The sequence below is a fragment of the Dipteris shenzhenensis genome, chromosome 11 (genome assembly GCF_047967505.1).
Source record: "Dipteris shenzhenensis isolate YYH24624 ecotype China chromosome 11, Dip_SZ_1.0, whole genome shotgun sequence".
Taxonomy (NCBI): Eukaryota; Viridiplantae; Streptophyta; class Polypodiopsida; order Gleicheniales; family Dipteridaceae; genus Dipteris; species Dipteris shenzhenensis.
The window spans coordinates 38145469-38166664 of record NC_141606.1 but is presented as its reverse complement, the minus strand read 5'-3'; the positions used below and the strand labels follow the sequence as shown (position 1 = coordinate 38166664).

The window sequence follows — 21196 nt, the reverse complement described above, 5'->3', positions numbered from 1 at the left end:
AAATTCTTCTATGCTCGACTACCTTGAGAGCCAGCAGACCCTCTCTGTCACTAGGGCGGATCTGTTGGAGGGGGAAGATGTGACGCCAAAAATTGATATTTTTTATTTGGCATTGGTATTGTTTTTTTCTATGTTTGATAAGAGTTTGAGTATCAAGTGATAGCTTAGTAGCTGTCACTTATTTCGATTTTCTAAGATATTGTATGGGATTGAGAGGATGAGTGGAATGGATCATTGTAAATACCATGTGTATGAATGATAAATACATTGATATGGGATGAGAGTTATTTGTGTATAGGATATTATGGGGTTTTTAGAAAATAGGAAGAGTGAGTCATATAAAGAGGTGGGCTCATGTCCATTCCAATAATATAAGAGAGATCACATGCCAAGCGTGTGGAAGGCATGTGAAGGGGTGTGGAGTCAGGAGGAATCCTTTTAGAATTCCTATGTGGAATAAGGAGAATGTGGACATATGGAAAAGAGAGGGTCCCTATGGGCTCCATGTGGGAAGACTATTGACTTTCTCAATATTTTAAGAGTCTTGAGCATCTTTTGATGGGACACATGGCACGAGTAGTAAAAAAGGACAGGGATGGTGACATACGGGCTTATATGATTGATGGAAAAAGGAATCTACAGGCAGTAATTGTAAATGGGTTAAGGAGAGTGACAAAATCTCTATAAAAGGAGCTCTCCTCTTCCTTGTTCATCATCTATTTCACCATTAGCCTCATGTTGCTGTAGCTCTAGTCTTCTCAAGACTCTTCCATGAGTCTTCTCTGCCTCTTGTAGATATTCTCTTATGTAGACTCTTGAGTCCATGTCTCTCTAGTTTATTTTGTCTCTATGAGTAGTCTTGGAGCTTTCGCTCCCTCTTGTAGGTATGAAACCTCTTCTTCTCCCTTGTCTTTATAGTATTTTGAGTTGCATTGGAGTGGAGTCTTACTCTATTGGTAATGAAGGTCACTTCAGGTTCTCTCTCTTGAGTGTCTCTTTCCTTTTTCCATTGCTTTCTCTTCCAAAGTGCTCAGACGTGTTGTCTATTCCGCTGCCCATTGCGCATACATGATTTATCTATTTCGCAAGTCACAAAGGGAGTTCTTCCTTCCCTCCCAGGCGACCTCTTTGAGACTTGGATCGTCGATGAAGTCTAATCATGGAGGTAGTATTCTCCCAAGTCGGCACTAGTAGGAGAAGTAGGTGTTTTTCATGACAGTTTTACCCCTTGTCAGTATTTTGCTCATAACTTTTTGCTCGATGGTCCGATTTGAACGAAACTTATATCAGCGTGAAGCTCTCTTCAAGGAGCATCATCCTATGTCTTCAGTTATTGTATTAGATGTTAAACAAAAAATCTATGACTGTGTTTGTGTGATTGTTTCTTTTTCAAACAGTTTTTACCCCCGCCCAGTAAACTGCCCATATCTTTTCGACCGCTTCTCTGTTTCTTACGAAACTTATATAAAAGCGAAGCTCATTTCAAGGCGCATCTCAATATGTGATTGAATGTTTTATATCATGTCTCTGCTGAAAGTTATGGATCTCTGTGTCTTGATAGTTTGGAGAGTGTTTTGAGCTAAGTATAAAGATGCAATGTTTCCTCCGAACCTACCCATCTGACCCAATCAGCTCCTTGAAACTCCTCGATATATATCAGTTCATGTCATGTTGAGCCGCAAGATCTTTCAACAACGTATCGCTCTTCTCTTTGGTGCAGACCGGCTTGCTGAGATTATGGCTTCCGCTGATCCTTTCCTTCTCCCTATACTTGAGTACAACATCACTTGGGATGTTACTATCTTCATTCTCATATAAGCGAGGATAGTATGGTGTGGTCTCTTGGTATAAAAGCTTCTTTTTAATGTCCCTTTCCTAGTGATGAATATCTCTATCACTCAGTTCGAAAGCAACAGGACGTGAAGAGGTGCATGAAGTTTATTATTCCCAACTTCATGTCACAGTACCCCATCCATCTTGACCGCCTCAGCAACCGAAGAGGGCTCACCAAGAAGAGGGGGATCTTTGCTACCACACCAAACCTATCGCCAATAACTGAAAGAAGCCGGTGATAAACTGAGGGGAGACCAGGGAACCTAATGAAAACAGAAACTCCCTGCTTGTTCTCTTCAAGTGGGTCAAAGCTCAATTAAAAGGGAAACAAAAAAATCCTCTTGTAGCCTAGAAATAGAAACCCATCTGTAATAAGTCTCTCGTGACGTCCGAGAAATGTAGGCACACCTGAAAGAAACCTTGTCCCAACAAACAAACGTCCTTAAGATGGGAGGCGAGCTCATGGGGAAGCGCCGCAAGCATCCAATCTCTAGCCTTTGATCTGGAGGGCTTTGAACCAAAGATGCGTGCGAAGAGAGTCGTGGATCCCTCATGCTCTAAGTCCTTTTGCAACTGTTGCAGCTCGTCTTTTCAAAATGTGACGGTTCTCGCGGCCGGTGTGTGCGGTAACGGATTGACTGAATGGGTGTCCATTCGTCAATCGAGGTGGGGAAGGCCGACTCAAACACACGAAAAAAACTATGTCCGCTTTCCTGATGCCAAGGAGACTCCCAAAAAACGGGGGTACACCTGAAGGGAGAGGGTGAAGGAAGGAGGGAGAGAGGAGAGAGAGCAAGTCAGAAGAAGTAGCGGATAGGTTGAAGGAGGAGGGAGGTTAAAGAAGGGGGGAGCTGGAAGGGGAGAGAGGGAGGGCAGCAAGGGAGAGAAGGGAAGGGGATAGCAGGGGTGTGAAGAGAAGAGAGGGAAGGGAGGAGAGGAGGGGGGAGAGGAAAAGATGGAAGGAGGGGGGGAGGTGCAAGCAGCAGTAGCGCGGGGGGGACACGCGAGCAGCATCGGGGGGCAACGTAGGCAGCAGCTTGAAGGGGGGCAACATAGCAGTAGTGTGGGGAGAGGGGTAGTGCAGCAGCAGTGTGGGAGGGGTAGCGCAGCAACAGTGCGGGGGAGGTAGTGCAGCGGCAGTGCGGGATGGGGTAGCACAGCAGCAGGGGAAGGGGAGGGGAGGAGAGGGGAAGGGAAGGGATAGCAGGTAGGGAGGGAGGGGAGGGAGTGGAGGGAGGAGGCAGCAAGGAGGAGAGTTGAGGGGAGGGCAGCAGCAGGGGAAGGGGAGGGGAGGAGAGGGGAAGGGAAGGGGTAGCATGTAGGGAGGGAGGGGAGGGAGGAGGCAGCAAGGAGGGGAGTCGAGGGGAGGGCAGCAGGAGGAGCGGGGAGCATCAGCAGTCTTGACCTCATTTGGATTTTGGAAGAGTAGATGAAGAGCTTCTTTTGTGAGAGGTCGGGACATACTTTGATGACATCATAGGGTTATCTAAGAACGAGAGGTTGAGCACAAAGAGCACTTGGCAATTGTTTTTGTAGAGATTAGGAAGCATAAGTTGCTGGTTTATGCCAAGAAGAATGAGTTTTTCATGCATGAAATCCACTTTTTGGTGCACATAATGTCTAAGGATGGATCATGCCAAAGTGGAGGCCATACGGAATTGGCTATCGTTGAAGGACATCCATGAAGTACGGAGCCTTCCATGCTTATGCTCGTACTACAGGAGGTTTATCCGCTATTTTGCTGAATAGCATTGCCTCTGTATGCCCTACAGAAGAAAGGAGTGTCTTTCAGATGGGGTTCTTAGGAAATTGCAGGTTTCGAAGAGCTTAAGGAGAAGCTATACTCCGAGATCCTATCATAATCTTGCCAGACTTGTGCAAGTCCTTTGCTGTCCAGTGTGATGCTTGTGGGAACAACATAGGAGGAGTACTTATGTAGGACGGTCCAGTGGTTGCGTATGAGAGCAGAGTGCTCACCGATGCTGAGATGAATTTCGGGATACATGAGAAAGAGATGGCAGCTGTCATACATGCTCTTTCTACTTGGAAGCATTACCTCTTAGGCACTGATTTTTATGTCCAGACGGATCACCAATCCTTGAGGTACTTTCTCACTCAGAGAAAGCTGTCAAAAAAGCACATGCGGTGGGCAAACTTCCTTTCAGTGTTTCATTTTCAGATTGTGCATGCGCTGGGCAAGAAGAATGTCGTTGTAGATGTACTTTCTAGGAAGTCCTGTCTTGATGCAGTATCAAAGAAATCGCAAGTTTCAGCGGTCACCATTGCATACCATAGTGAACTTGATGCCACGAAGGATCAGTATGCCAATGATGATGATTTTGCAAGGATTTATGATCAGCTGGTTGAGGGCAATCGACATGAGCACTATATGCTTAAGGATGGATTTCTGACGATGCATGGCAAACTTTGTGTCACAAAGCAATTGAGGCCAAAGGTTTTGATGGAGAGTCATACCCCACCATATGCAAGACATCGAGGCATTGAAGCCACAGTCAAAGGTGTGGAGCACACTTCTACCATCCGACTTTGAGGAAGGCTGTTGAGGCTTCAGTCAAGACATGCATCACTTGTTAGAAGGTAAAGTATGATAGGTAAAAGCCAGCTGGATTGCTACAGCCATTGCCTATTCCAGATAGACCTTGGCAAAGCATTGCCATGGACTTCATCTTGGATCTGCCTCGTAAATTCCAGCAGATTAGATGGCGAGATTATTTATGTCTCATATTTTCAAGCACCACGGGATGCCTCAATCTATTGTCAGTGATCGAGACCCCCATATGACCAGCCTTTTTGGGAGAGGTTTGTTTGAAAACATGGGCACTACGCTGAATTTTTCATCTTCTTTCCACCCATAGTCAGATGGACAGTCAGAAGAGGCAAACTCTACTACCCTCGATCTTATCTAGCTCTTGTTGCTAGAGGGAATACTGCATGTGTACCATCTAAATGGATTCTAATCAAGTCGTCCTCTGGCCATTGAATGCTTGGTGTTGCTGTCTATATCTATTCAAAGCTTTTCAGGAGGAAAGGGGCTGAAAGAGGAGAGAGGAGGGAGGGGAGGGGCTGATAGGGAGAGGAGGAGGCGAGGAAGTAAGAGGGAGAGAGAAAGGCGGATAGGGGAAGCGGAGGCGTAGGAAGAGAGAGGTGGAGGGGCATGAGCGAGGGAGGAAGAAGGGGAGCGAGAGAGGCAACAGGGGGAGTAGGGAGGTTGGGACAAGGGGCAGCAGGGACCGAAGGGGAGAGACAGTGACGATGGGGAGGAACCCAGCTTGAAAATGTTTAACGTGACGATGGGTAAATGGGTAAGCTTTCTCTCTCTCAGGCCCTATTTGCCCATCATGCTCCCTCTGGCTCTTGCTATATAGCCTGGTTGTACATTGTCTCCTTGATTTGTGTAGAATTTAGGACTTATCTTTTGATGTGAGTGCCAAAAATAGTCACAACTTAAGGCAGCAAGATCCAAGTGTTTGAGGTTTTAGACGTTTGCACATGTTGGGATATGAGCAGTGGAGCATTAAAATTTTTGTCTCCTAGCTAACTTCCGTCTCCTAGCTAACTTCCCATGCTGTTAAAACACAAACCACCATTGTGAAAGAGCATCAAGTCTAATCCTGTGGCATGATGATGTCACTTGTAACCATCTATGATGTGCATGACGTTATTGATTTTTTAAACGATAATTCCTATTTTCATATTGTGACTGGGTGACCACGTATTAGCATGGGTCCAAAAAAGTGTGTATAAAAAAGTGCTTGTTGAAACCTTCATTATTATTTTTAAAGTGCAATGTTCTTTTGAAATTCTATGAGAGAATAAATTTGCCATATATTTTGAGATCTTACAAACTAAGTTTAAACAGTCGTGTTACATTAGGACCAGACAAGCTCTTTTCAAAATTTTATCTACATCCATCGGAGTTGGATGTCATACTTGGTTTGGATGCTCATTTTCAATAATTTTGTAACTGAATCCCAAAGGTAGTGCTATACTGTTAATTTGAGCCTCGTAGATTGAAGCTCTTGTGTTGTCAAGGTTTTGAAGCATTTTGTTGGTGAAACTTTATGTAGTGTGGAAAGACTGCAGCCATCTATGCTTGTGCAAGGGCACAGGGCTACACGGTTATTGAGGTATGCAGCTGTTTCCTTCTCGATATTCTGATTTTTTAAAGACGGAGGTGGAAGATGTCTAAAACAGTGGCTCCATGTGTTGGTCAGAGAAATAGAGAAGGATGTGCAAAATTGACTAATGTTTACCTTGACCCAAAAAGTCATAGTGGAGGACGACAACCTTTTTAAGTTAACATTGAGAAACCTTTTTATTGAGATTTGACATGTCAGTTGTTGTGGTCAAGGTTTGTACTTTTGTAAATCGTCTCATGCTTCCTCAACCATAAGTGCGGGAACTCACTCTTCCCTCTTTGGATGATACAGCTCTTGTAGTGCCTCTTGAACCACCTTAGAATCTGTACCTTTTTTATAGCATCTCTTTGTAGGAACAAGAATGGAGAAGAGTTGTGAAGATGAGAATAAGAAGGGAACACAAGTGAACTCCAATTGAAATGTTTAAATGAAACAATACAAATACTTGGTATATATAGTACCCAAGTATTGGTCAACCATATAGTTGACTTATGGCCTACAACACCATATCATTGTAGATATCTCTACAAATCCCCCCTCAATGATATGGCTGAAGTATTCTGGAGTCTAGTCTTAGTAGTACCTGAAGTACCTAAACTATCATGGTTGCACAAATTCATCCACATGTGGATATAGCAACCTATGGGAGTACAAAAGAAAACAATGTCATTTTACAACTCCCCTTGACATTGTTTGTATGTCTCGTATTCCCAAGCCATGTCGATGTTGTGTGAAAAGAGGGGTTGACAGGCTTTTAGTGAAGATATCGGCCACATTGTCCTCGAGGAAACAATATGTGAGGTCAATGAAGCCATCTATAATACAATCCCGTACATAATGATAGTGATTCCCAATGGGTTTCATGTGAGCATAAAAAACAGGATTGTTTCCAACAGCAATGCAACTCTGGCTGTCACAGAAGATCTGAGTTGTGTCACCATCTTAAGCATGATGCAAGTCATGCAGAAGCTTCCTCAGCCACATACATTCCTTAGTGGCTGAATTCCTAGCTTTGTATTTTGCTTCACTGAAGGAGAGAGACATGCGGTCTTGCTTCTCACTGAGCCATGAGATACATGTTGAGCCCAATGAGAAGCAATAGCTGAAATTGGACCTGCGCTCATCTATGTCCTCTGACCAATTGAGTCTATAAAGCCACTCAGAGAAATTTCACCATTTGGAGCATAATGCAGCCCATAGGGAAGTGTACCGTGTACATAATGGAGTACCCTCTTCGCTGCATTCCAATGCGTGACTGTGGGACAATGCATGAACTGAGATAGAATCCTTGTGGCATAGGCAATGTCTGGCCGCGTAGAGCATAAGTAAATCAAACTACCAACCAGCTGCCTGTACAAAGTACCATCAAACTTTTCAGCCTCATCATGCTTACTCAGCTTGAGTCCTTTTTCCAATGGAGTGGCCACAGGCTTACTATTCTCCATCTTAAATTTCTGCAACAACCCCTTGGCATATTTGGTCTGTGACATAGAAATCCCCCCTTGGGTTTGCCAAAATTCAATGGCAAGATAGTAGTGTAAGAGGCCCAGATCTGTCATGTCAAATATCTGAGAAAGAACGGACTGCGCTGCTGCAATTTGCTGAGAATTGTTGCCAGTGAGTACGATGTCATCAACATAAGAACCAGCAAGACCAGATCTGATTTCTGTTGCAGAACATATAAATATGGTTCTGTGTGAGTGTTCACAAAGCCCTGGGACAGCAAGAACTGATGTATCTTATGATACCATGCACAAGGCGCTTGCTTCAGCCCATACAAGGCTTTCTTGAGCTTGCATACCTTGTGCTCTTGTCCCTGAACAACAAAACCTTGGGGCTGATGCATATTGACCTCCTCCTTGAGATCCCCATTGAGGAAGGCGGTCTTGACATCCATCTGGTACACTGACCATCCATAAAACGCAGCAAGAGAGATGACAGAGCGAATGGTAGTCATCTTGGCCACCACCGGAGCAAAAGTGTCCTCATAATCTATCCCCTCTTCTTGTGCATACCCCTTGGCAACTAAACGGGCTTTGTTTCTCAACTGTACCATCAGCGTAATACTTGATTTTGTTGATCCATTTTGTGCCAACCACATTCTTGCCAATGGGCGCATCAACCAAGTCCCATGTAGCATTCTTTTGAATGGATCTAATCTCAGCTTCCATGGCTTTTTGCCATGCTGGATTGCCCTGAGCATCCTCAAAGCGTTGAGGCTCAGTTTCAGCTTCCATCACTTGGGTAATGAGAGCAAAATTCACTTGCTTCTTGGCATTCTGAGTACTGGCCCTTGTTCTCCTGAATATAGGCTGATCTTTAGTGTCAACCGCCCATCTAAGAACTGAATGCTCAGCTGTTCTGCTGGAAATAGCATCTGGAGCAGCTATTCATACAGAGTCGTATGGCCGTATAGGTGTCCGTACAATTGTACGAACAAAATTTTATAATATTTTTTCCCGAAATGGTGCAGGACAGGTTCGTTTATTTGCAGGCAACTTTGAAATTTAAAAAAAGTCAAAATCGGACCTCAAAAAGTCAAAAAACAGCCCTTGGACTGTTTTCGACAATGAAACGAGGCACCCGACTGAACTAGAGCAAAATGTGGGCTGCCGGGGTCGAATGCTAGCTATGGGAGCTGAAACGAAACATAATGTGGGCAACTCAGAACAAATCTAGAGCACCACTCTCTCTCTCTCTCTCTTCTACTCAGCCTCTCCCACTCAGCCTCTCTGGCCTCCGCTCATCCTCTCCCATTTTCCGGCTCAGCCGCTTAGCTTCTCTGCTCAGCCTCTCCCACTTTCCGGCTCAGCCTCTCTTGCTTAGCTCCTAGTAGACCTTGCACAGGGGTAGCTTTTCCTTCTCTCCCGTCCCACCCCTCCCCTTCTCTCTTTGCTAGACCTTTTGCTCAGGTTTCCCACTCAGTCCCTCACATGCAAGCCTCCCCTCTTTTTTGTGTCTGCTTACCCACCCATTCACCCTAACACTTGGCCTAGTGGTCTTCCTGAAGGATGGTTCAAAGAGGAGGATACATACAATGAGACTTTAGGGAAAATCAAAGTAGGCACCCCTAGTATTGCATGAAGAAGACGAAGATTACACAGATTTTAATATTCGCCACTTAATTCTCGGGCACTCGACCGATTCCAAATGAGGGTTGGCGAAGAATGAGCCAGGCAACATGCCATTATTACACTTAGCACATGAGATATGCACATCAAGCTTCTTCACTAATTTTATAAGTTGAAAGGAACCGATATATGGATTGCCAAGGAACTCACGTGAGCTTAGCTGAATCAAAAGGCAATGGAATTGGCCAAGGTCAAGGATGCTAGGAAGGAGGGCAATAAGTATATCATGAAGGTTTGGCCCTCATCAAGGAGTTTAAATCCAAACCAAAAGACCCTCAATCTTAGACTCATGTATTGTTGTTTATTGTCTTAATTTTCTAGTCACGACAAGTCGGAATCGCGACATAGTCTTTTATTAAGAGACACATCAGAGTCCAGAGCACCCACTATTAGTAGACAGCGGGTACACATGGGAGTCTGCTTACAGAGATGAGACTAGGGACACTGGGGGAGTACGAGGAATAGGAGGAGAACAACACTTTATACAGAGAAGACATTGTGATATGTGACAGCTTCAAAGGACAGGCTGAAGAAGAGGAAGAATGGAGATTCCAATCCTCAAGCCTATCCTGAAGTTCTAAACGAGGTACTGGCAAGAAAGGTTGAAGCATTTCTGAAATTTTGTGCCATAAAGGACAATAATGAGCTCCCAAACCATACTTGCTAGCAGCCGCAGAAAAAGATAAAAGAGTGCCATCATCCTGAAGTACATTCGCCACAGAAGCAATACCTTTGAAAGATATAAAATAAGAACGCCTGGGTTCTTGTATAGCCAAAGGAGGGTGGAATACTTTGGATCAATAAATATTCTCAGCCCTCAAGGAATTTCCTAACAAAGAATCCCTGCCATTCCATTCCAAGTGGGATAAAATATGCTTCCAATCAAGAAGCAAACGAGAGACAAAAGGGCAGCCTCTGATCTTGCCTTGAATAGAGCCAAGTAGAAAATCCCACTGTGTAGGCTGCCAATGCCCAAAAGCAAAAGTATCAATATGCAACAAAAGAGAGTGGATCATGAAAGCCCAAGGCTGATCCCCTTGCATAAATTGCAACATCATTTCCCCCCTGTGAGCAAGTATATGCAGTTGAATATTGAGTATGTTCAAACCCCCGTGCATCTTTGGAGAACAAAGACGATGCATAGAGAGTAATTTGAGACTTTTCTTGCCATTTTTTGAACGCCAAAAAATCTCCATGATAGCAGACATAAAGGAAGCCAGATCTGCCTGAGTAAACATAATGAGGGGCAGATAGAATTGTATGTATGCTATCGAAATGGATTGCATTATTTGCAAACGAACATGTAATGGCCAAATTGCAAGCTTCCAATATTCAAGTTTTTTCCTCAGCTTTGTGAGCAGTTTGTTGAGAACGAGTGAGCCCCCAACCTAGAGGATAGCCAAGATGTCGAATCAATTGAGAAGGTGGAACAATTTCCCCAGGCCATCAAAGATTATGCCAGTCTTTAGCATGCAACGGCAAGAGCTTGGATTTCTGAAAATTCACATGAAAACCAGCACCAAGCCATATGTGGAAAGAGCCTACATAATCAAGGAGAGATCGCTCTCAGTATTTTTCGGGGTAAAGAAAGAATCATCAGCATATGCTTGAGCGATCTTGCTACGGCTGCCAGGAATTTCTAATCCATGCAACATGCCAGTGTCCAAAAGGTGGTTCATATATTGAAGCATTGGATGAGTGGCTATGGCAAATAGTAAAGCACTAAGGAGACAGCCTTGCCAAACAGAACAACCAAGAGTCCAGGTTGTAGAAATATCCCCTGAAAGTATGCAGGCAGCTTTACTATCTTGATATAGCCAATTGATAACTTGCTGCATTTTTTTGCCAAATCCCAAGACCTGCATTGTTTGTGAAATAAAGTCCCACTGAACAGTGTCAAAAGCTTTGGCAATATCAACTTGCAATAGCAAAACATCCTGCTGCATATATTTGGCATATTCTATTCCAACATAGGCATTAGCAATGTTGTCTGTGATATGCCTACGAGGAACAAAACCATATTGCGCAAGGATGCAACCCACGTGCAAATAGCCTTTTATCCGATCAACAATCATTTTGGTAGTAAATTTGTAAATAACTAGCATAAGCGTGATAGGTCTCCAATCAACCAAAGATTCACAGATTTGCTTTTTTGGAAGGAGTTTAAGAAGACCCCTCTTCCATGTGTCTGGCATTTTTTTATTTTGCCAAGCAAAATTCACCATATGCAGCAAAGCATGCTTCAAAAGAGGCCGAGAGAGAGAGAGAGAGAGAGAGCTGAAGTAGAATTGTCCAATAGAATGGGGAAGAAAAATGTACATCTTGCTTTGAGTGGGTGGCTCATATGAGATTGTGACCAGAATTTGATAGCTTCCCATGTGTTGTGCCTCATTTTCTCGACATATTTTATTCTGCACTTTTGAAATATTTTAATCTTATATACATGAAGTGATGTTTTATCAAGCATAATTTAAAAAAAAAAAGCATTCTCGCCATTTCAAGTCAGTGCATGTGGCCCATATTTTTTAATATCTTTGACAATTTCTTAAGCAGCATGAGTACTTTGCATTACCATGTTTAAGATTCTGTGGTATGATATTCAGAACTTGACTGAGAGTGGGTTTTTGAGCCGAATACTTGAGATTCAAACAGTAATTCATTGTTGCTTGGTGTAACTTTGCTAGGTAAATTCCTCTGACAATCGCAGTGGTGCTCTTATAAAGCACAAGTTTGGTGAGGCGATGGAATCTCACCGTCTAGGAAATTGGTGGGTTCTACTTATATTCACCAAACTTCTGAGCTTGTTTCTGTCCTCTTACATCAAATTTGGAGGGGCTAAGTTCAGGAAGCTCTCAATGAGATTAGCTTTGGCAGTGACAACTCATTGGTAGTTGTAATCTTTAAAGAAGGTTGTTGGTATCAATTGATTTAAGCTATGCGCTTCCAAATGCTGATAGATGTTAGGGTCTTTTATGTCTTTCCAGGTCTGCTGATCTTGGAGTACCTACAGAGACTGACAAAAGGAACAAAAACGGACTAAGTACGGCAAGGTCGTTTTTGACTTCTGAATCTGAACACCTTCACTCGAGGGTGCTTCTCGAGGATGGAAACAGTCGGTTTATTGAATGTGAGAGCAAGGCTATGACTGTCGTGCTGTTTGAAGATGTTGACATGGTTTTTGAAGAAGATCGTGGGTTCATGGCTGCTCTTGTACAGCTGGCAGGAACTACAAAACGGCCAATAATTCTGACAAGCAATGGTTGGTTGTGCTGCTGATGGAGCCTTGCTGCTTTTGTTTCACTTTCTGATAAACTTCTCTGCTTAACTATATTGAGTGTATTTGACATTCCCTTTTTCTGTTAATTTAGATAAAGAGTTACCACTTCCTCATGCACTAAATACACAATCACTGAGATTTACCAAGCCATCTACTGAGGAACTAGTAACTCTGGCATACATGGTATGCTTTTGTTCCTTTTCATCACTTGCTTTTCATTCTTTCAGTGCTTTGCAACCTTGGTTTAGACATTTTTCCTAAAGATCTGCAAAATTGTAAGCAGTTTAGTACTTTTTCTATGCTTAGTATGATTTTCCTTCAGTGTATTGCAATATCAGTTGAGGCTCTTTTTCCTAAGGTTTGCAATGTTCCGAACAATTTGGTGCTTCTGCTCTTCCTATCAGGTTTGTGTAGCAGAGGGTATATCAAGCAGCCCAGAGTTTTTGGAGCAGGTGGTGAAGGTCTGTCAACATGATACAAGGAGACTGCTCAATTTCCTTCAGTTCTGGTGTCAGGGATACAGTTGTGCAAGGCTATCTAAGGCAGTAAATGAGAAAGACAATACTATTGAAGTTAAAGATGGGAAGGAAAGAGAAATACCAAACAACTTCAAGTCTCAGGAGGTTGACAGCTCAATGGCAACATGGCTATTTAAGCTTGAAGCTCACCACAGATTTTGGCCTGCAGTTTTGCCCCTAGGGTTCCCTTGTAGTGTTGCCGAGTCTGTTGCTTGCAAATTAAATGCAACAATCTTTGACTCTGAAGAAAGATTATGCAGTGCTGAAGAAAAGAAGGCAGAGTTAGAAGCTGCCAAAAACGCTGTTTTGGTGAATAAAATGAAGAGGCGATGCAAAGATGTTGTATCCCCTGTGAAAGTAGTCAATGCTAACAAAGAGGAAGCCAAAGGGGCAAACATTGATGAAACTAATGCCCAATGCTTGTTGGCTGATACAAATGAACCTTTGCAGACTCCTGTCAAGAGCTTGAAGGAAGCAAAAACATTGGCTCGGTCGCCTCTCTTGAGAAGAAGAATAAGAAGAAAGCTTGCGATTATAATGTCTGACTCGGAGGATGATGCACCAAGCACAGTTCAGAAAGAAAGGACCTGTGAGGGTCTGCTTCCCTCAGCTAGCACACCAAATACTGAAAACGAACTTGAAATTTTTTTGGATAGACCAAACGGAATTTTTTTGGATAGACCAAACGGAATTCAGAAGGAAACATCTTGTCAGGGTCTGCTTCATTCACCTTATGCAGATTATTCAGAAAAGAAGCCTGAGAAAGAAGATGTGATCAAATGTTTGCCTGTTGAGGTGTTGCAAAGCTCTGATTGGGTTGGAGGAACTTTAAAAGATGCTACATATTTTGGGACTGAAGAATTGGATTGCCATGATGCTACAGAGCCACAAAATGACCACTTGTCTTCAACGTCCGAGGCTCCTCAACCTGATGGAACTTGTCATGGTTCTTTTCCAGAACATCATTCAGGGAATCTGAAAAGTGATCATGGACATGCTTTAAATGAAAGCGTAAGAACTGTCTCAGATGCAGTCGATAGCTTATGGTGTCATCTTAAAGATTCCAGAGAAGAATACGGCTTTGTACTTAGCTCCACTTCTAGGGATTCTCTCCCAGCCATGGTGTCCTTATCTAACCTTGTAGAAAGTATTTCAGCATGTGACATTATGTCATCCAGGCATAGCTCTAAAGATATGGTACATTTTCTTGTTCTCATACCTCCTTCTGCCATCTGTTATTCACTTTCAGATTTTGTTTGCGGACTGGCACAATGTAAATCACTGATGATATTGACACTGTCTAGTGCAGGCTCTAGAGGATGTATGCAGTTCCACTTACATTCAGAGTCCTGATTATAATTGCCATTTACAGACTTGTGCACAAATTGCACATACTTCCCTGCAATTGTGCATCCAGGAATGCTGTACTCATTGCAAGTCCCTGGAGGAGATGACTGCCATTCTTTCTTCTGAAGATGTGATGCTTGCAATGAATGATCCATATACTCTAGGAAAACGGGCATTAGATAGAGGAAGGATGCAAATGGCAGGCTGTCAGCATTTTGTTATTGGCCCTTCTTCTTCAGAGCTGGATGTTGAACGGTAATTTCCTTGATTTATTATTGTTATATAGACTGTGATTTATCTTTTGGAGGGAAATCTTGTTCTATATTAGGAGGCGTTGTGTTCTGTTCTCTTTTCTTTGTCTCGTAAATCTACCTCTCCTCTCTGGTTTTCCCTCTTACCTTCTTTACACTTCTAAATGTTTCTAATTAGAGTAAAGATCATTTTTTTCAATGAAAAGGCTTCTATTAAGTATGAAAAAAACCTCAAGAGCAATGCTCATGGAAAAAGTACATCATGCATAGCATATCAAATAGAATACCTTGAGTGCGTCAAGAACCTGCTCATCAAAAGGAGCCAGTAAAGCGCCAAGGTTGAGGCTGAAAATGCCACCTCAAAAGTGTGGTTGACTTTGAGAAAAAAAAGAGAGCCACTCCATTCCTTGAGGAAGATAGTGCACCTAGTTGAGGCCGCCTGGGAAGACTATGCATGCTCAACAAAATGGCCATCAGAGTGTGTAGTCTCTGGCCAAATACTGGATGAAGTGTGAGAGGGGTGGACTTGGAAGCCATGAAGCCATCAAGTGTCTCTGTGCATCTAGATCTCCAAATATACCTTGATGAACTGCTGCTAAGATCTCCCAACAGGTATCCACTGAGGCACGTGCATGTTTGTATGGAGAAGGGGAAACATTCAGAGAGCACGACCCCAATAAATGTCGTCGAACCGAAAGAGCGCAATAGGAGTTACCTATCTTATAAAATATATGATGCCTACAAATAAAGCCAAGCCATCGAGCCCTAGGTCGTGAAGAAGAGGGAGGAAACAAAAGTACTCAAAAGTCTAGCAATCCCGCATAAACAATGCTGAATGGACTCCTCAACAGAAAGGCAGCGAGAGCAAGTAGTGTTTGATCCAAACCTGGACATCCACAAGCTCATTGTTATCCCTCCATGCATAAAAGCCAGCAGAAAATAGTAATTTTTCTATTACCGAGGGACTTCCAAAGTTTCCTCCAAAAAGGTTGCTGCAAGGTTGTAGATATCTGAAGTTGTCCCAATGAGGAGCTTTGGTGGGATTTCAGCCCTTAACATTGAGGTGGAACCTCCTAGCATTGCTAACCATGTAGCAGAAAGGGAGGCTCTTCTAATGGTTCCCTACATCAACCCACTCTCACTTCACAGGGTGCCACTATATATACTTTATGGGGACACCTCTACAAAGCCGAACTCTCCATGAATCCAAGAGTCGGTGATTTGGACTTGGGTCTAGTTACCAATTTGAAGTGAAGAAACATTTCTCCGCATGATCCAAAACTCTAAGAGGCTCAAAGGCCATGTCCATAAGGATATCCTCATCCTTCGATCTAGATAACCTGCTTGCCCCTAGAGTGAACATTGTAAATCAAGGCATCCTCATCTGAACCTTGTTGAAGCTCTATGACATGAAGTGGGATACTCGACCTCGTAAAAGCCTCAAGCCATATAGAGTGATGGTAGGGCTTGCCATTTGTGAGAAACCCAGTCCAAGGGTATGGCTGCATCAATTTGCTCAATTCTTCTTTCACTTTCTTTGAGGTGGCTAACCAATTGGAAGCTTACGATCATATAGAAGGTTTTGGAAATCCTTTCTATGAGCCCACAGAGGAAGCGACTCCTGTCTTCCATCTGCATGTAACCAAAGCATCAAGATGTCTGCCATGATCATCAAGTATGAGGTCGTTCCCACATCATTGCCTATCAATCTCTTTCAAAAAGAAGAGGGTGGAATGCTTCGGAGATTAATCTTGTAGCTTCCCTAAGCTCTCAAGTTGGCAACCATAAGAGGAAAAGAAGAAATCCTAAGATGCATTGAGATAAAGATCCACCTAGTACTGTCCATTCAATCAACCACTCAAGGAGGGAGAGCAGGATTGTATGCGATGAGTGAATAAATCTTTCCAAGGCTCCTGTATTGGCAAAATCCCCTTGATTACAAAGCAAGGCCTTGCACTGTAAATTTGGATCAATGATATTGAGGTCTCCTTGTGTGGGGAGAATCAAGGTCTCCCAAGCCACTTTGGCTCTGGTATCTGCAGAAGCATCAAGTCCACTACACAAGAAATTTCTTATCGGCTTTTTGAGCTGAGTATTGCATTCCCTAGAGTGGCACTAACAAAGAATAGATTAACGATTTTGTGGCCAGCAGTATCTGGTTAACAACTACCATTTTGGATGCAAGGTCTAGCTGAACTCCAAAAAGGAAGTTTTCTCTTGATACTCTCCAACATAGGAGCAAATTGTTATGAAGCAGAGAGAGCCACATAAACCTGCAACCCAAATATCTGTCCGAGACACGTCTTTCAATCTAAGTGAAATCAAAATCAGCCCCTCAACAGGGGTTTCCACGTGACTAATCGAGAAGCCATTGGATTTATTCCAATTGATGTGTGCACCTATTGCCGAACAAAATAAATCCAAGGCTGTCTTTATTGATGTAAGAGTTTGGGGAGTGGCATCCAAAAAAACAACAATGTTATCAGCATGCCCATTATCCAATATCTCCTTATCCTACCTCAGGGGACGCCTTAGCCTAATAATGTCAGCGTGACATCCCAAATAGATGCTCATGGATTTAGCCCATGAATAAGTACAAGAAAGGGGCAAGAGGGCATCCCTGTTGGATGGATCTTGAAATCTATAATCTCTCTCCTTTGACCCTTCGACAAGCACCTGGCTATGGGCTGATATGTAGACCGCGATCTGATCCAAGCACCTAGAAAACCAAACTGTAGATGGGTATCCTTCAAGAAGACCTAATCTATTGTGATAGGCTTTCTCAAAATCCAAGAGTAGAATGGTTAACCCCTGGTCGCTCTGCTTAGCCTACTACTCTAAAGCCTCCCAAAAAGGAAAAAATGGTATAAAAGATGCTTCAGCCATGCACAAAGCCTATTTGAGTATCATGAATAAGATCTGGAAGAAAGGGCTGCAGTCGAAATTGATAGCTTTTGTCACGGTTTTATAGAAGAGGGCCTCGATTGGGCAATCAAATCTATATGCCCACCTGTCGGGATAAGACGAATGAGACTGAATCAAGCATAGCATCCAAGTTCCAAATGCTTTGTAGGGCTGGCTTAACATGGTCTTCAATCATGTCCCAAAAAGAAAGGAAGGAGGGTGTCAATCCATTGAGCCAGGACACTTGCCGTTATAAAGGGCGAGAAGTGCAGTCCTAAATTCCAAATTGGTAAAAGATGCTTCAAGTAAGACTCGTATCTAGTTTCACCAATGTTGGAGCCTAGAATAGCCTACGAAACTCTTTGCCTGGCATCATCTCAGGTAGGCATGTCAAGATCTGTAGAAACCCTTTGCTTGGAATCATCTTAGGCAAGCATGTCAAGAGCTGTAGAAAAAGGGAGGCATATAAATCAAAAGCAGTACGTAAGATAGCATTATGAATTGACTATAAAACCTTGTTAGAGTTAAGGAGCTGGCAAATACTCTCTATCCTATCTCGAACCAAGAGTAGAAAAGAAGTGTTTATCAACTCCTCATCCCAGCTGAGTCCGAAATGACTCTCGTGCATGAAAAGCATACTTCACTTTCTGATCCAAGAGAACCTGTTGATGAGCCCTTGAACCTGTATTGCAATTCAAGCATAGTGGTTGCGAGCTTGCATCAGAGATTGGACACGTAAATCAATCTCTAGACTATTCATCCTTCATATCATAACGAGAATGAGCACCTGGATGCTTTGTTCAGGAATGGATGTCTGGCCATGTGTGAGCCATCGTTCTACTGGTGGTCTATCCAATACTTTGGGGATTTATTCATACTTTCACAGGGGAGATGTAGAGGAATGATGTGCCCATATGAGTGAGTGAGGTCATCGGTGGCAACAGACCAACAAAATGATGTTATCGTGTATCATGTTAGATCATTACATGGGCAGTGGAATAGATGCTCAGGAGACTGGTAGAGATTTCTCTGAGTTTGGGATTGTTATCTAATGGAAAGATTCTACTTACTAGCTTCTTTTGATATCGCTCAGGAAAGGGACCTGCCCTGCTTGGCTCTATTCATAATTACTTGATTCTTCAGGAGTGTGGACAGTTGGTTTGCTCTATGGATTTTTGAAGAGTACGATATCTTCTGTTTTGGCATAGATAAAGGCTTGATGTTCTGGTTATTCACGCAAAGTGAGAGTAGTCTAGTCAAAACTATCTGGTTATTCACCGCCCCCGAAAAGGAAATTGTTCGCTCTTAAGGCACGATCTTGTGTCATCATCTTGCAGTAATTGCTCTGAAGTTTTATTTATGTATTTGTTATGAATATTTCAGTCATTGATTGGGAAGTGGCTCTCAGGTGGGAGAGGAAGGCTGCTGTACAACATAACTTGTCTACTGGTTTTCCACCAAAAGCACAGGGGCCCTTACTGGGAGCTGCTTTTCATGAATATAGTAGTTTTGTTGCACGGATAGGGCATTTGGAGCAGGCTCGCCTTGCTTCTGGCTTCACTGGACGCAGGTGAGTGACATGATCTTATGACAATGTCTTCTACAGATTATCAGCAATAGAAGCTATACATGCATGTTAGTGCATCTTTCCTGTTGTAGATATTGCCCCTGACCAATGCAGGATGTGTAGCTCTGGACTTTTTAACTCTGAAATTTTTGTTAATTTGTCATTCTTGATACGGAAACGTGCTTCTGATTGACAATCTTTGGACTGACTGTTTCTATCCTTGTTCTCAGTACCTTGTATGGAGGTGATTAGCTCAAGTTGACTTCAACCTGTGAATGTTATTGGGCCTGCTGTGTTTATTTGTCGGAATGCTGATGATCTGGACTGTTTTGTATAGGGGTCGGGGGTATCATCACTACTTCAGCACACACCCATGGGATTTTTCTGAAGAGAGTATAGCGTTTCTGCAACAACTGTGCAGCTTTGGTAGAACTTGAGTTGTTAAGGGTTCTGTATGTCGGAAAATTTCTTGCCGGGGCAAGTCATTGGATGCAAAGATACAAATTGCCAAATTTCTACCATTGAACCACTGATGTTAGCAAATGAGGTAATATCACCAGAATGAATGCATCTGGGTAGTTGCCATCGACTGGCTCTTGTATGTACTTTAAAAATATCCAGCATGGACATCCACTGGGTTAATCTAAAAGGGAACCATGGATGACCATTTTGGTATCATCAGCAGGTAGATCACACAGGTGATATATTTCTGCGGCCTCAAAATCATTCCAACCAAGCAATAGTTGACATTTTGCTATGCAAGACTATTTGCTTGTGAGCTTGATGGAGATGTACAACTATATCTCCTTCAATAGCCTTTGCTGCCAGGATGGGTATAGGAAGGGTGGGGAGTTGACTTTTTTCTATGCAGCAGTCCGTGCTGAGTGTTACATGATTCTTTGTTAGTGGCGAATTCATTACTGGCTGCACTGAATATCTTATCCATGGGTCAGGTAAAAGTTCTGTGTACAACATCGTTTTCCTCAAATGATGGCTTGTTATATAAATGCTCAAGCATCTTACCATGTTCCCAAATATTGCAATGTAGCTTTTTAGCAGAACTAAAATTTTATGTCTCTTTTATTCTAACTTCAACCTGCTTAAACTTCAGCAAGCATACAAAATTTTCCCGTGTTCACTTGATAGTGTAAGCATCCAAATGACTTTTGCACAATCGACGCTTAAAAATGCCATGAATCTTTATATGGGGATTCTTTCTTTTTAATACACCTAGCTGTCTTCCTTATGTCTTTATGATCATAGGTATCCTTAAAGGTAGAATCTGTTGTGAGTTTTTCTCGTTGTAAGTAGATAGGATGAATGCCATTGCTTGTCCCTTTTGATAGTACAAGCTTGGAGTTCTTTTATACAAGCTTGGAGTTCATTAAAAAATGAAGTATGGCATCTCTTTGAGTAGAGACAAACTTGTGGGTGCTCATTTCAGCACTTGGTTGACTGTGGTACTTGGATAAAGTGAAAGTGCCAACCGATGGCTATTACTGACAAAAAGTGCATGCACGTCTCACTTTCGAAGCATAGCATTGGACATTTTGTGTAATCTAGTAGATATAGTCGCGTTTGGAATCAAGTGGATTTGTTGTCATGCTACCTCTAGCTTGTTGTCTCGTGTAAAGGTGGTGCATGATTAACAAACAGTTTTCATAACTAACTGGTCCAGAAATACTAGTTGGACAGCTAGCTAATGCAACTAACTAGCAGCTACATAACATGCTAGTCTTGTATTTGCTAGTGCATCACTACCTACAATAAATCAATGTGGTGTGAAGTTCAACAACCGTTTTTCACAACTAACTAGTTCAGAAATACTAGTTGAATTGTTAGCTAATGCAAAACTAACTAGCAGCTACACAACTAGCTAGTCTTCAATTTGCTAGTGCATCACTATCTACCATCGATAAACTAAGTTCATCAAGTCTAGATAATGAACAACTGAGGTAGTGGGGGTTAAAGGTCACCATGCCTTTATCTTGATTATGTACAATACTTAAACACATATATAAATGAATGAAAAAAAAGGTTAGGGTGTTCTGCACCTACCAAAACTTGTGTGGCTCTCTGCTTCTCTCTCCCTCTTTTTCATTCTAAAGTCTGTCCTATTGCATTCCGAACGCCCAAAAATCCTTACTTGTCAGTTTTTGCGCGACTCGGTGGAGTATTTTCAGAGTTATAGATCTCTGTGTATTCGAT

At 42.7% G+C, this 21196-nt stretch overlaps 1 protein-coding gene across 1 annotated transcript in view; it reads left to right on the top strand.

The window, feature by feature from the left end:
* LOC147896988 (P-loop containing nucleoside triphosphate hydrolases superfamily protein) overlaps window positions 1-20025 on the top strand; it is a 129814-nt gene extending 109789 nt beyond the window's left edge. The window contains exons 12-19 of the mRNA XM_087381387.1: window positions 5922-5981; window positions 11809-11891; window positions 12109-12383; window positions 12493-12584; window positions 12806-14116; window positions 14229-14521; window positions 18830-18991; window positions 19326-20025. Coding sequence (XP_087237513.1) covers window positions 5922-5981; window positions 11809-11891; window positions 12109-12383; window positions 12493-12584; window positions 12806-14116; window positions 14229-14521; window positions 18830-18991; window positions 19326-19425 — 2376 coding nt within the window. The 3' untranslated portion in view covers window positions 19426-20025. The remainder of the gene's footprint in view (window positions 1-5921; window positions 5982-11808; window positions 11892-12108; window positions 12384-12492; window positions 12585-12805; window positions 14117-14228; window positions 14522-18829; window positions 18992-19325) is intronic.
* The last annotated feature ends 1171 nt before the right edge of the window (window positions 20026-21196 follow it).